The sequence below is a fragment of the Cynara cardunculus genome, unplaced genomic scaffold, assembly GCF_001531365.2.
Source record: "Cynara cardunculus var. scolymus isolate 2C unplaced genomic scaffold, CcrdV1 Un_Scaffold_5074, whole genome shotgun sequence".
Classification (NCBI taxonomy): Eukaryota; Viridiplantae; Streptophyta; class Magnoliopsida; order Asterales; family Asteraceae; genus Cynara; species Cynara cardunculus.
In genome coordinates, this window is record NW_020202223.1 from 13,528 (window position 1) to 27,749 (window position 14,222).

General features: G+C 35.9%; 1 protein-coding gene across 1 annotated transcript; it reads left to right on the plus strand.

Moving 5' to 3' along the window:
- Window positions 1-237: 237 nt before the first annotated feature.
- On the plus strand, window positions 238-4,710 carry LOC112504278 (nitrate regulatory gene2 protein-like). Its single transcript, XM_025108217.1, has 4 exons — window positions 238-1,345; window positions 1,680-1,897; window positions 2,569-2,792; window positions 3,956-4,710. Exons 1-4 carry the CDS (start codon window positions 238-240, stop codon window positions 4,677-4,679), a joined length of 2,274 nt encoding a protein of 757 aa, XP_024963985.1. The 3' UTR covers window positions 4,680-4,710.
- The last annotated feature ends 9,512 nt before the right edge of the window (window positions 4,711-14,222 follow it).

Consider the following 14,222-nt stretch of genomic DNA (forward strand, 5'->3'; position numbering starts at 1 on the left):
TTCTTCAGAAAGAAAATATTTCTTACAAAATTCAAGTTTAAAAACCATTTAGTTTGACCTTCAAAGTCAAAGAAGCAAGTATTTTCCAATCCTTGTGGCTATTAATGTACTTTATTCTCATTTTGCTTCAATGGAACAGCGCTTAAGATCCCTCATGAATCTGATAAAACCCTCAACAAGACTTGCAGTTGATATTCAATCTGATTTGAATCATAACAACTCCTAAAAATCAAAGAAATGGGATGTTCTTCGTCGAAGCTGGACGATGAAGAAGCCGTCCAGCTTTGCAAAGACAGAAAAAACTTCATCAAGAAAGCCGTTGAACATAGAACGAGATTCGCATCTGGTCATATGGCTTATCTTCGATCACTTAAACGACTATCTGCCGCCCTTAAAGACTACGTTGAAGGCGATGAACCTCGTGAATTCTCTTTAGATTCCTTCACCACACCGCTCGTACCCACGACCAAGAAAATCACCCAACGGTTCGTCACTATTTCACCGAATTCCTTCACCATCGAGCCCAAAGTGAACTACCTTCGAGCTGGGGGTGTGAACCCTACTGTTTTCGTTCAAGAACGGCCTCCGGGGTCGCCTGAAACCGTGCGAGTCGAGTCGTTTAACCAATCTTCGGTTTACCAGTATGCAACCGATAGTTTCTTTCCGATGCAACCACAATCGCCACCTTTGTCTATCTTTCATTCCAGCCGACCAAATTTGCCGCCCCCTTCGCCTCAAAGATCTTCACAATGGGATTTCTTTTGGAACCCGTTTTCGTCTTTGGATTATTACGGGTATCCCGCGACAAACAGCGATCATCAGAGCGTGTTCGATGATGATATCAATGGATTACAGCAAGTAAGAGAAGAAGAAGGGATTCCAGAACTCGAAGAAGAAACAGAACAGGAAGAAACTGATAACCATAGAGTGATCAGAAGAGCCAAAGTTCACGTGAATTGTGATCACGAAGATGAAGTTACGGTTGAAGATGTTGATGACGATGATGAGTTTGAAACGGACGGTGGGGATGAAACGGAAACTGAACACGAAGCGGAATCCCCGCCATTGACGAATAAAAGTCAGAATCTTGAGGTTTCGAAGGCACAGAATTTAGGGGAAGTCTCAAATAATGGAACGGCAGAAGTTGTTTCGAATCAAGAAAGCGCTAAAATCGAAGGGACACCAGGGTTCACGGTTTATGTGAATCGAAGGCCAACGAGCATGTCCGAAGTTATTAAAGATCTTGAAGCTCAATTCACGATCATCTTTGATTCAGCGAAAGAGCTTTCAGCTATGCTAGAGGCTAACCGGGCTCATTACTCATCAACCTCACACGAACTCACAGGTTCAAGTTCAGTAGGTCATCTTTTGCGACCATAAGAAAGCTTATTGAAAAAAACATGTTTGGTTAGCTTATAAGATTTTTTAAAAATAGCGTTTCAATATGTTCGAGGACTTTTTTTCACCTTTTTCCGGTTATGTCTTATATATTTTTCCAGTTAATCTTTTAACATGTCTTGTTGTACTTGTGATATATTTTATTGGCTAAGCTAGTTTTTGACTGGTTTATCAGTCAACAACTATCTTATGAGCTAACAGCTCGTTTGTAGAACATAGCCTTAGTTATTACTTTTTGATGCTAATTTTCAGGTCATCTTTCGTACTTTTTTGTTCTACAGCTATGAAGATATTAAATCCCGTGGCTTTACTGCGTTCTGCATCATCTTCTCGCTCAAATTCATCGAGATTCTTGATGAACTCTTCGGGCATTTCAAAAGATGAAGGTTATGCTAGCAGCAGTGATTTGTCCGATGAGTCTAGTTTGTTTCACAACAGTCATCAATCAACGCTCGACAAACTATATGCCTGGGAGAAAAAACTCTATCAAGAAGTCAAGGTATTTGATGTTCATCGAACATACCTAGCCAAATCGGTTTATGTTTAATGAGCTTAATCGGATTCATAAGTTAGCTATATATGATTGTTTGACAGTGGCCTAATGATATAGAAAGTGACTTATTCAAGAGTGCTTCTATGCCCCAAGATTTTTCCAAACCTGTCTCACCCAATTAAAAAATATTCTCGTTCCATATATTGAAAAACTCTTCCAAACAAAAAACTTTCCAATCTATACAGATTAGATAAATCGACATAAACATCTTTATCTATATAGGACTTAATGAAAAATCAACCAAACAGCCCCAGTGCCCTGATAGATTGTTTTATAGTTCGTAAGTTTATAGGACCAAACAATTATTCGTAGTATATAGAGGTGTTTTAACAAAAAAAATTAGGATAATTTTGAAATAAAGAGTCATATTAATCTCTTCATATGACATTATCTGAAAAGTTCTAATAGGGAATTTATTTCAAAAGTATCTTTAAAACCTTGATAGGATGCTCAAACGCGTCATAAAACCTATTGTAACACCTGGACGTACAATTGTTATATCCTATAATGCTGTCTATTAGGACATTTAGATATCTTTGACATCTTATATAGACCTCCTTGTTGTAGTGATTTACCACTAATTTAGTGATCGTGGTTTGTTTTGGCTAATTGGACAGGCTGGAGAACGGGTTCGTATAGCGTACGAGAAGAAATGTGTTCAACTTAGGAACCATGACATTAAAGGTGACGACTACTCTTCGGTCCATAAAACAAGAACGGCCATTAGAGATTTGCATACGCAGATTAAGGTTTCTATACACTCGGTTGAAGCCGTGTCGAAAAGGATTGAAACTTTAATGGATCAAGAACTTCAGCCACAACTTCTCGAATTGATCCAAGGGTATTATTGTCAGCTTCTAACTTCAAATCCCTTACCCACAAACAGTTTTTGGCTAATTCCACCTTATTTTAAAATAAGGGGGTGTTTGGGATTGTTTATTTAAAACAATTTATGTTTTTTTACAAAAGCACTTATTAACTTATTACAACGCAGAAGGGTTTAGCTTTTTCAAAAACTTCTTATTACCGGTTTGGCACCGGTATAAGTTGTTTATCCAAATACTCAAAAGTGCTTATTAATGATATCACACCGGAATAAGTTAATAAATTATTTTTATAAGCAATCCTAAACACCCCTAACACTCTTTTCACAATTATAAGTAAGTTTATTTTTAAAGCATATGAGAAAATTATCTTTTCACAATTATAAGTAAGTTTATTTTTAAAGCATATGAGAAAATTATCCAACTAGTGTTTAAGCTAGTCTATGAAATTAATTTTTTGAAAATCTATTTTAAATAGGGGATTTTTTATTTTTATTTGATTATATTCCTGACAGATTATTCAAAATAAAGAAAGTAGATATTTTAATGATTTTGAACAAATTTTTGCTTCAACGTGTTCTCGAAAATAAAAAAGTCTAAATAATTTAGAAATTTTCTAATTCATATAATATTTTATTAAATAATATGTAAGATGTCTAAATAATAAAATATTAAAATTAAAAGTATAATGTTGATAGTACATTATAAGGTTATAATACGTGTGGATAGCCTATGTGTATAGTGAGGTGGCATGGAGATATGGTATAATGAGTAAATTTAAATCAAAAGTTTACTCAAGGTTATAATTAGTAAATTTTTCAATGTTCTAATAAAAAATAATTTGAAAATACATTGTTGATATAAGAAAATATATGAAAGTAATTGTGCATTTCCCCTTTTTTATTACTTTTGTTAAGGAGAAGGTTTAAATGCTTAAGACAAAGAATAAAATGTTTATTAAATATTTTAATAATATAATTAATGTGTAATATTCGGCATCTAACTGTTGGAATTGGAAATTTTGATTTTTGTTTTGTCTATTTTAGATAAAGTTTAAAGAATCTGTTAGAGATGTCAACTCGTTTTTATTAAATGGTAGTAGTTTTTCTCAGTTAGTTTGCCAAACATGTTGTGATTATGGATCGGCAAAGACGCCAAATTTTTGATGAAAAATGCGCAGGTTATCACGAATGTGGAAGGTAATGGCCGAGTGTCATCAAAATCAGAAGCGAACCCTGGATGAAGCCAAGATGTTACTAGCCGGGACCCCCTCGAAACCGAAGTACACACCAATTCATTCTAGTGAGCCACACCGGCTATCCCGCTCGGCTTCCAATCTTGAAGCTGAGCTACAAAACTGGAAATCTTGTTTTGAATCATGGATCACATCACAAAGATCCTACATTCATGCAATCACAGGCTGGTTACTACGGTGCACCGGATCGAACTCCAACAACACCTCAAAATTCCCATTCTCTCCCCGTAGGTCCACGGGGGGCCCACCGATGTTCGGAGCCTGCATGCAATGGTCCAGATTGCTCGACTCGATCAGTGAGGTCCCGGTGCTGGATGGGCTAGACTTTTTTGCAGCAGGGGTTGGTTCTCTATATGTACAAAAGTTAAAAGAAGGAGGTGGTGGTGGTTCGGGACGGACGGAAATTGGATCATCGAGGCGGTATGGCGGCGGCTCTGGAATGGAGATGGTGGAGAGCGGGCGGCCAGAGGAGGAGGAGACGGCGGAGAAAATGGCTGAAGTTGCAATTAAAGTATTGTGTGCTGGAATGTCTGTTGTTGTGAGTTCTTTAACAGAGTTTGCTCTGTGTTCAGCCCAAGGGTATTCTGATTTGGTGAAGCAGTGGGAGAGTGCCAAGTGTCCAGAAGGAAGTAGTGGGGCCAAAGGATAATATCTCGGATTCTTTTGAATCTTTTTATGTGGGCAGTTAGTTTGGTAGGTGTAATTAGTTAAAAGAAATATTCTTTTTATAATATATTAATTCATATATATATATATATATAGAGAGAGAGGGGGGATCAAATGAAAACCATTTTCATTTGTGAAAATCTTATAAACCAATCTCATCCATCTATTTTCTTGATCAATGGTCAAGATTAGATTAGTTTATATTAAAAAATAAAAATAAAAAAATAAAAAAAAATAAAAGTTTATTTTTTAATTGAAAAAAGAGCAAAAATGTAAAACATCAAAATCTATAACCAAGGCAACAAGATCATGTATATCATAATATTAATGAAACAAAATCATTGTTTTAAAAAACTATATATATCATCTTATCTATACTATCTTATAAATCATTTGGCTAAAACTCTTAAAAACTCTTAAAAAATTTTAAAAACTCTTAAAAACAACATTTTAAACATATAGTACTACTTATTAATGTTAACTTACTTAAAGACAACCTCTATTGCTTTAGGTACAACCTACTAAAGCATACTATCCCTAACCCTCCAACAACCTACTACCCACCATCCCTAATCTGCGTATTCCTAAACCCAATCCCATTTTTATCGCCATCCATTCCCATAAACAAAATCGATTTTCAAACCCATGTATCGCCATCCCTAAACCCAATCCCATTTTTATCGCCATCCATTCCCATAAACAAAATCGATTTTCAAACCCATGTATCGCCATCCCTAAACCCAATCCCATTTTTATCGCCATCCATATCCCATGAACAGAGATTTTGATGAAATCGATTCCAACCCAATTCAATTTCATCGGTTACAACAGATTCTGAGATAGTATCGATTATATATTTGGCATCTGTCATCCTCACCAAAACATACAAGCAGAGGAGGTAAGCATCATTCGTTAATTTTCCATGTTTTAAGTTTTACGTCGTAGTTGATGTTCTTCTTGGTGCTAGAATCAAAATTAGAGATTTTGATATGGTTGTTCATTGTCCTTCCCTGTTCTTCAAGTTCTTACTATGTGTTCATCTTTCTTCTCCATTTTCACTTCTGGGTTAGGGTTAATTGTGTTTCCATCGATCGATTTGTTGCTCTTCAAGCTTTTGACTTATCTACTGTAAGAGCTTCAAGCTTCTTTGCATCTGCACATCGAGGTAATTTGTTTTCCATTTGTATCAGTTTGATTTTACCCAAATCATGTTTCTTGAAAGTCTTAGGCTTTTTAGTTTGGCTTTCTTTTATCTTCCGTATATAATTGTTCATTGTTTTTATTTATTCTACTCAATGTATGCATCAAATACATACTACTAGATGTAGTTGATTTTCATTTATTTCGATTTTCACAATTGATTTCGATTAACAGGTTTCATTATTGTCTTCCTTTCATTACTGTCCATAATCTCTTCAATCTCCTCCGTCTTCAAAATCTCCTTAGAATCTTAGTGTGTTGTCTTACAATAGGTATGTGATTTTCGAAATGTTTATGAATTTGTGTATTGGTTTTATTTGTGCTTTCTAAATCTAATTTAAGGAACTACTTAGATTGTTTATTGTTGTGATTCAATCCTATTGAAAGTTAAATATGGCACAGGTTCTGCACCTGAGTATATGTTAGGGTCACATGTCAAAACACCATCCACATATTTCCACACCTGAAAAAATGGAAAAAAGAAAAGAATAAATTAGAACTTCTGCCGAAACCACACTAAACTTCAAAAAACACTCTATAGAAGCTTGAGATAGTATTTTTACACAACTTCTAGGGGACGAATACAAACTAAAATTACATAATGAATGAGAATGTGATTTTTTAAGATCTTCACCAACCCGAATTTCTTGCAAACCCAATCCTTTGCCGATGGTTGTAGGAGTCAAATCACTACCACCTCTGCCCCACCGTAGTCACTGCACAAGTTCTCTAACCTTACAATTTATATATGGATTTAAATTAGTCCTTTCGAGATTGTTCAAGTTCGTTATTCATGTAAGAGAACCATCCAAAGAATTTTAGAGAGGATGCAAGAAGTAAAAGACTTTCCCAACAGTAACAATAGGGATCATAGGATCTCTAATCCAATCACCATGTACTCTCTTTGCTACAGCTAGATAAGTTGCTTCAATATCAAATACATCATACTGCATGAAGGAATAAAAACAAAAGCAAGTTGTCAGTAGAGAAAGCTTGACTGGTCTTACCATTTTCGGTCAGGACCGGTCATAGCCGGTTACGAGAAAGCTTGAGACAGCTAGATAAGTTTGCGTGGGTAAACAAAAGCAAGGTGTCCTGTGATTTTCATCACTCAACCGTAGTGATGGCCAAAAACCGATCCTGGGATGATCCTAATCGGTCTCAAGCTTTCTCGTAACCGGCCCTTGGTTTTAAAAAGCGCGATGCGGTCCAATGTGTTAAGGGTCCCGGAAGCCGATGCGTGATGCTGATGCGCTTGCATCACGCACGTGATGCGCCCGGTATTCAAAAACTATTTATAAATTAATTTTACATATCAATTTCTACCTTAAAAATACTTACCTATCAAAATACTTCATTTATAACATAAAGTAGTTAAAAAAAGTGGCATTAGAATCTTAAAAAGTTCGTGAATCAGAATAACAGAAGTACAGAACACACAAACTACTACCATGAAGAACACAATTACACAAGTAAATGTCTAATAGTCCCAATCCCTAAACTAAATGACCAACCAAGTGACCAACTAATACTCCCCAAGATCAGCATCATCAAAYCCCAACACGGGTTCATCTCCCTCATCATTATCAAATCCTCCAATATCTGCTTTCACCTCAACTTCGTCATCTTCATCCTGAAGAGCATGTTCTTTTCCTCTATCACTTCTAGCTCTTGATGGACCCGACCCATCATCGTTTACTCTCCGGCTCCCTCTTGATGCTCTAGTGAAATGAGGAGTCTCATACCCCCCGGAAGCTCTACCTACGTCAACCCACGTAAGATCATCATCAATAAATACCAAATCATCATCTTCATCATCATTGTCCATCCTCCCCATCAACCACTCATTACTTTCATCTATGTCTTCTAGGATGATAGGATCACTACTTCCCTCCTTCTTATATTTACGTTGCAAGGCACGATTGAATTTCACATAGACCATGTCATTCAATCTTTCTTGTGCTAATCTATTCCGCTTCTTGGTGTGAAGCTGTCAAAAGTTTAATTGGATATTAGTTGATATATTTAAAATTAGATACCGAATTTATAATGTCATGTACGACACTTACATGTTGAAACACACCCCAATTTCTCTCGCAACTTGTAGCACTACAAGTAAGACTAAGAACTCGTATAGCAAACTTTTGCAAGTTGGGAGATGAAGATCCAAATGTTGTCCACCACTCCGCTATAAGGAACAAATATTTAAAAAGTAAAATATCCATAGTGTGTAAGTAACCAAGTATAAAAATATATTTTCAATTTAAGATGATTACCTGGTGCCATTGCCTTCCTTTGCCTAATAGCCGCATTTCTACCAAATAGTCCTTCCGTATTTTGATACTTGCCTAATTCTCTTAAGATTAGGTCTTCTACTTGAGGACTTGGAGCCAATCTTTCAATGCAAGAATGTAAACCTTCCATGACTTCTTCACAACTTACAACCCTTTGTGCATTATCATAAAAGGTAGACGGGTTTAGGTAATGGCCCGCGGCATGCAATGGTCAATGGAGTTGACATTCCCACCGATTATCAATTATTTCAAATGTTTTCTTGTAAAGGTCCTCTTGATTGGGAAAGCTTTTAGCAATAGCCTCCTTATCCCTATCCATAGCTTCATAAATATAACCCATGGCAGACTTTCTTTCCCCGTCAACTAACCTAAGAACACTAACAAGAGGGCCCGTCAACTTGAGAGCATACACAATATTTCTCCAAAACGTCTCTTGTAAGATGTAGGAGTGCAACATCTTTCCCTTTGGTTCACTTGACCATTTGCTATCCATCCATTCTTGAGAAGTAACCATCTTTCTCAAGTTATTCTTTTGTTTGTGAAATTGAAGAAGAGTGATAAAAGATGTAGCAAATCTTGTGATTACGGGCCTATGCAAGTTCCTTTGATTCGTGAGCTTCCGCATCAAGTTCACTAGACCAACAAAGTTGTATATGTATCCATTGGCAAACATTGCTTTCTTCAAACAAATTTTCACCCGAGGAATTTGTTTCCCGATATCCTCTAACATAAGATCTATGCAATGGGCAGCACATGGAGTCCAATAAAGATGCTTTCTCGTAGCTTCTAGCATCTTCCCTTTAAAGTTTAAAATAAAAATATTAGGTGACAAAATACATAGTAGTATTAAACATACATAATATTATTATTACATATATAATATTATTAATATATAAATTATAATTAGGAATAGACTAAAATAGTAACTCATACCCGCTTTAACGTACGCAGATGCATTATCGGTGATCACTTGGACTACATTTTCTTCTCCAACATCATCCACCATTTTATCAAGAATCCCAAACAACAAATTTGCGTCTTTAGAGACATCGGAAACATCCATAGACTTCACAAATACATAACCCCTTGGAGAGTTCACCATAAAGTTAATTATGTCTTTTTGGACAACCGAATCACGCCATCCATCTGATAAAATAGAGCAACCTTTTTGGGCCCATTCCTTTTTATGTTCCTTTATTTCTTCTTCAACGGTTTTTACTTCTTGGTTGAGTAAAAGGACTCTTAGCTCATACATGCTTGGTGGTTTCATTCCAGGGCCAAATTGGCCAATAGCTTCAATCATTACACTAAAGCTATCATAAGTAGTGGCATTAAAAGGAATGCCGGCATCATAAAACCACCTTGCTATTTACGTACAAGCTTTATCCCTTAACTCCTTTCGAACCACTGCATTTATGGTTTGTTGTATCCCTCCTTTTCCATCTTTTTTACCTTTGATCACGTCTTTAGGATTAGGAGTGAAGAACCTATCTAGGGGACCTTTTTGTCTCGGTCTTTTTCGTGTGGGCACCTTACTACTACCACCTTCTATTTCAACACAGTCATTGTCCTCTTCACCAAGATCATAATAATCTTAATGCAAGTAACTTGAGTTCATTAAATTCTCCACCTTTGCTACTTCTTTTTTCTGCATATAAGACTTTATTTCTTCTTTTACATGTTCTGGACAATTTGGACAACTAGTAACAGCCGATAGACCTCCAATARAATRCCATTTTAAACGATATACACCACCCTTGACTACTTTACCACAAAAGTGGCRAGTGAAATTGTTCCTACATTTAGGATCTTGAGTTCCATATTTTCTACCGGGGTCACCTGATGAAGTGTTTGAATTTGAACTCGCAATAGGTTCCGATTCCGACATTGTGTAAGCTGGTTGTCGAGTATCGAGCTGGTTATTGACTGTCGAGTATCGCGTTTTCTGCTTCTTTGCTGGTTGTCGAGTATCGAGCTGGTCTCGTGCTACTTCTACTTCTTCATTGTCGGCTACTTCTATTAGGTCGATAACATTAACAGGCTGTCTCTTAACGTTCTATTTTACTTTAACGTTCTATTTTACTTAAGAAGCCCAACTAAAAATCCCAACTAAACACTGAAAAAAAGTCCAAAAACGCAACATACATGATGCGCTGATGCATAAGTGATGCACGCATCGAGTGATGCGTAGGTGATGCGATCGCATCATGGAATCGCAACGCATCAGACCCTTTGATGCGTTTTCTTCAGCGCATCACAGCGCATCGTTCATCACATTGCATAATGCGCACATATTTAAACCCAGAACCGGCCATAACGGGTCTTGATCGAAAATGGTAAGTCCAGTCAAGGTTTTTCATAACACGTTATGGGAAACCGATCCCGGTCTCGGTCCTTGCATTAAAAATTATTTTTTAATGATATATATTTTTAATACATTATAAAACTTGTAATTGGGTCACTCAAATACACTTTAATAATCTAACCTCATGACAGTATTTATGGATAGCTTTTGTTAGGCGTGCTGTGTTTACTTGTTTGAAGATGATAAAAATGAGATGAGAACAGAAGTAGTTGCTAACTTGCTATAAGCCTATAACTTACATTTGAGGAATCAAATTTGAAGCAAGAAATAATGGTGGCTGATAACATGCCATCACCAAGTAGCAAAATTTTAAGTCATAGATTTTATTTAAGTAATAAAGAAACCACATACTTGGCAGGCTTTGGTACCAATTTTGTTCAAGTATGCTACAAATATTCTTGTGGACGTGCACTCTCCAAACGAAACAATGTAGTTCCTTACACGTGGAGTCAACTCTTTCAGTACAGCAATCCCATTTAGAAGTTGCTCTAATTTATCTAGGTGGTCTACAAAAACTCTAAAAACATTATACCATATTGCCATATGAAGCAGAATAAACGAACATCAGCCCAAATGGACAAGCATAAGGCAGGGCCTTAAAAATAGGAATCGAGAGAAGTATTAGTAACCTCGGTAATAAATAATTGCAACAAGAAAGAATTGAGCAGAAATATTTTTGATGATTAATTTCATGATTTAGAACTCAAAGAAAGTGTAAAACAAGTCAAGAACAACCAAGTGCGATGCATATGAAACGTGGTCACTACAACCACCAATTTGTGTCTGAGATATCTGAACAGCTCCAAGAAAAGATACCTCCCATCCCCTAATCTGATAAAAGACTCTTTCGAGGAACATAATATCTTCAAGGAAACCAATGTCAGTAGGGCCTTGTGCTATTCATGTACAACAATAAATTGAAAGCTCTACATATATATTACGCAATAAGATTTGGATAATCTATCATCGGGATAGAAAGTTACATTTATAATCTATCATCAGGATAGAAAGTTACATTCTTCCATAATTATAGACCTACCTTTAATGAGTGATCTGTCTAATCCAAGCTCATCTACTGTCCTGAGTATATACACCAATGCCTGATCAACATATACTAATGTCTATAATCTTTAGAAGACGTAAAAGTCGATGATCCAAATTTTCACCTGTAGTGTAATTCTTTCACAAAGCTCAGCTCATCGATTTCAGACACATTAGAAACATAGTTTGTAGCCTTTTATCCAGTCCATATGACACAACACAGATTTAACTTTAACACTTCTTGAAGGAATAACTAGAATATCAATTTAAAATTTGGTGGTTGCACAAACCACTATAACCTTGTTGGTAGTCTTGCCCATAGCAGAGAGGACAATCACATTATTCTTTTTTGGAAAGCTGAGGATGAGCTCAGTAACTTCTTTCATCCTATCTGCTGAGGCTACTGATGATCCACCAAACTTCATTACGGATGATGGTTGTTTGATCCTTCTAAACCTGGACTTTTGGGTTCACTTTGAACCAGAACATCATTGTTTCTCCCATCACAACCCACCCTTAGACCTCTTCCCCTGCTTGGAGCTAGAACCCTCAAAGCTCCACACAATTCGGTGAGTGGATCAAAATTAAGTCGTTGCTGTGAGCACAATGATTGGGAGGGCACAACTCTCTTTGAAAAATAATAAAGAGTTTTGATTCCACACAAGTTGATTGTTTATTGGTAACAACTCACCAAATAAACAGGGGCGAAGTACATATGGGGGTATAATACGTTGAGAGAGCTAGCTAAGCGGTGCAGTCAAAATACTAGTTATATACTGATCAGCAATGTAAAGCAAACATATTTATAAAGAGTGTTTTCGAAGTAAAAGACAATGAAACTTAAAAAGAACCATTCACGAAAAATGTTATCTATAATCTAAGTCCCTCTTTTAAACTGTCCTGGAAATGTAGGCACAATACTGTTGTAGGTTTTTCTTAATATTGAGAAAATCTTGAGCCCGTAATTTGTGTTTAGATTGTACTCAGGCCCTGTTTATGGAGCTCTGAGTGTAATTCAGGAGCCTGCAATTATAGCAATCAGTCATCAATCCAGCTGTTTCAGAAACTAGGATGGATGTAATATAAAATTAAAAGGATGGGCATCACTTCCTCCTCACAGGGCTGATGTCCAGTGAGTTATTTCTTTCCATATCTCAGGTAATCAAACTTCTGTCATGTATGGTTGGAAGTTCTTTCCCTAACACATGTAGATGTATTAGTTTATGAATGCAAACTGCAAAGTGGCTTCAATGATATTTTTAATTACCATACCAAAAGCAGGTTAGCAAAATCATGGCAATTTCCTTTCAGAAACCATGCATATGACCTAAGACTGTAACTGTTGCAATAGTACGAAGTGATGTTCCATCAGTTACAATTTCCAGTTACTATACAGGTTGCAAGAAGTATATCTATTTAATCTGTTCCATCAGTTACAGTCTTAAAGGCATCCCATACCATGTGATCTGGAAATTTCCTTTTAGTTTGTTCCATCCAACACTCAATTGATCATTTCCACCGGTGTCATCCAGCAGTAAAAATGCTTTAAAATTACTCAATATAGAGGGAATTACCTAATTGCTTTTGGTATGGTAATTAAAAATATCATTGAATTAGATGTGGCAAGAAGCCATTTTGCATTCATATTTTCTTGTCTATATATGCAGATCATAGTTCGTATCAAAAGAGAACTAAACATAACAAGATGTCAACATATGTATTCCAACAAGAATGATACTTACTGGTAGTTAAAATTGATATTGCTCCATCTACATACATTGCAAACCTGCTCATCAGTTGATTATTTTATAATAGATTGAAAGAGATGTCTCCAAGTTTCAAGTTAGATTTTCTAAACAGTAGCATGTATAGGGAGTTCAAAAAGCCTTGTAGATCTAAATGTATAGAACCACTCACTTACTTTCACACATAAAAATCAGATGTCATGGTAATTCTTCACTCACAGACGTGAGAAGTGCAAATGTAAACATATTGTAGAATATATACATACATGGGGGAGCAAAACTCCACCTATAGGTTTAATTGCTTACTTGATTTTGATCTTTATGTGACTGAATATACATACTTGATTCTGTTTTGGTTGCTCTCTCTGATTAAGATTTATTGATGTTTCTAGGGTTATTTTTTGGTTTACTGTTCTTAGAAAGTTCTTAGATACCAAAAAGGCAAACATACACATCATTATTGATGGAAGAGATATTCCATTAAACTATAAGAAAGAACACCATATCATGAGGAAAAAAGAAACAATATAAAAGCGGTAGTCTAAACAAGATAAAGCTCACCTCAACAAAAGCATAACTTGGAGGTCTTGGTGGGACTTTCAAATCGATTTGTGTTCTCGAATGTGTTCTGTTTAGGGTTCTGTTTACACTAATCTTAATCGAAATTTGAATATTAGATGATCACCTCTTGCATATAAGCATGAAATGAATGATACATTATTATTGTTCATTGATGATTACATAACATAAAGTTTTGTTCAATTGCTAGAAGACAGTCAACTTAACAGTGACTATGGACTAATTCTTTTTATAACTTCGATCATATTCAATGACATTCGCGTCTTATTAGTTACGTATTTATTTATGTTACATGGAATACT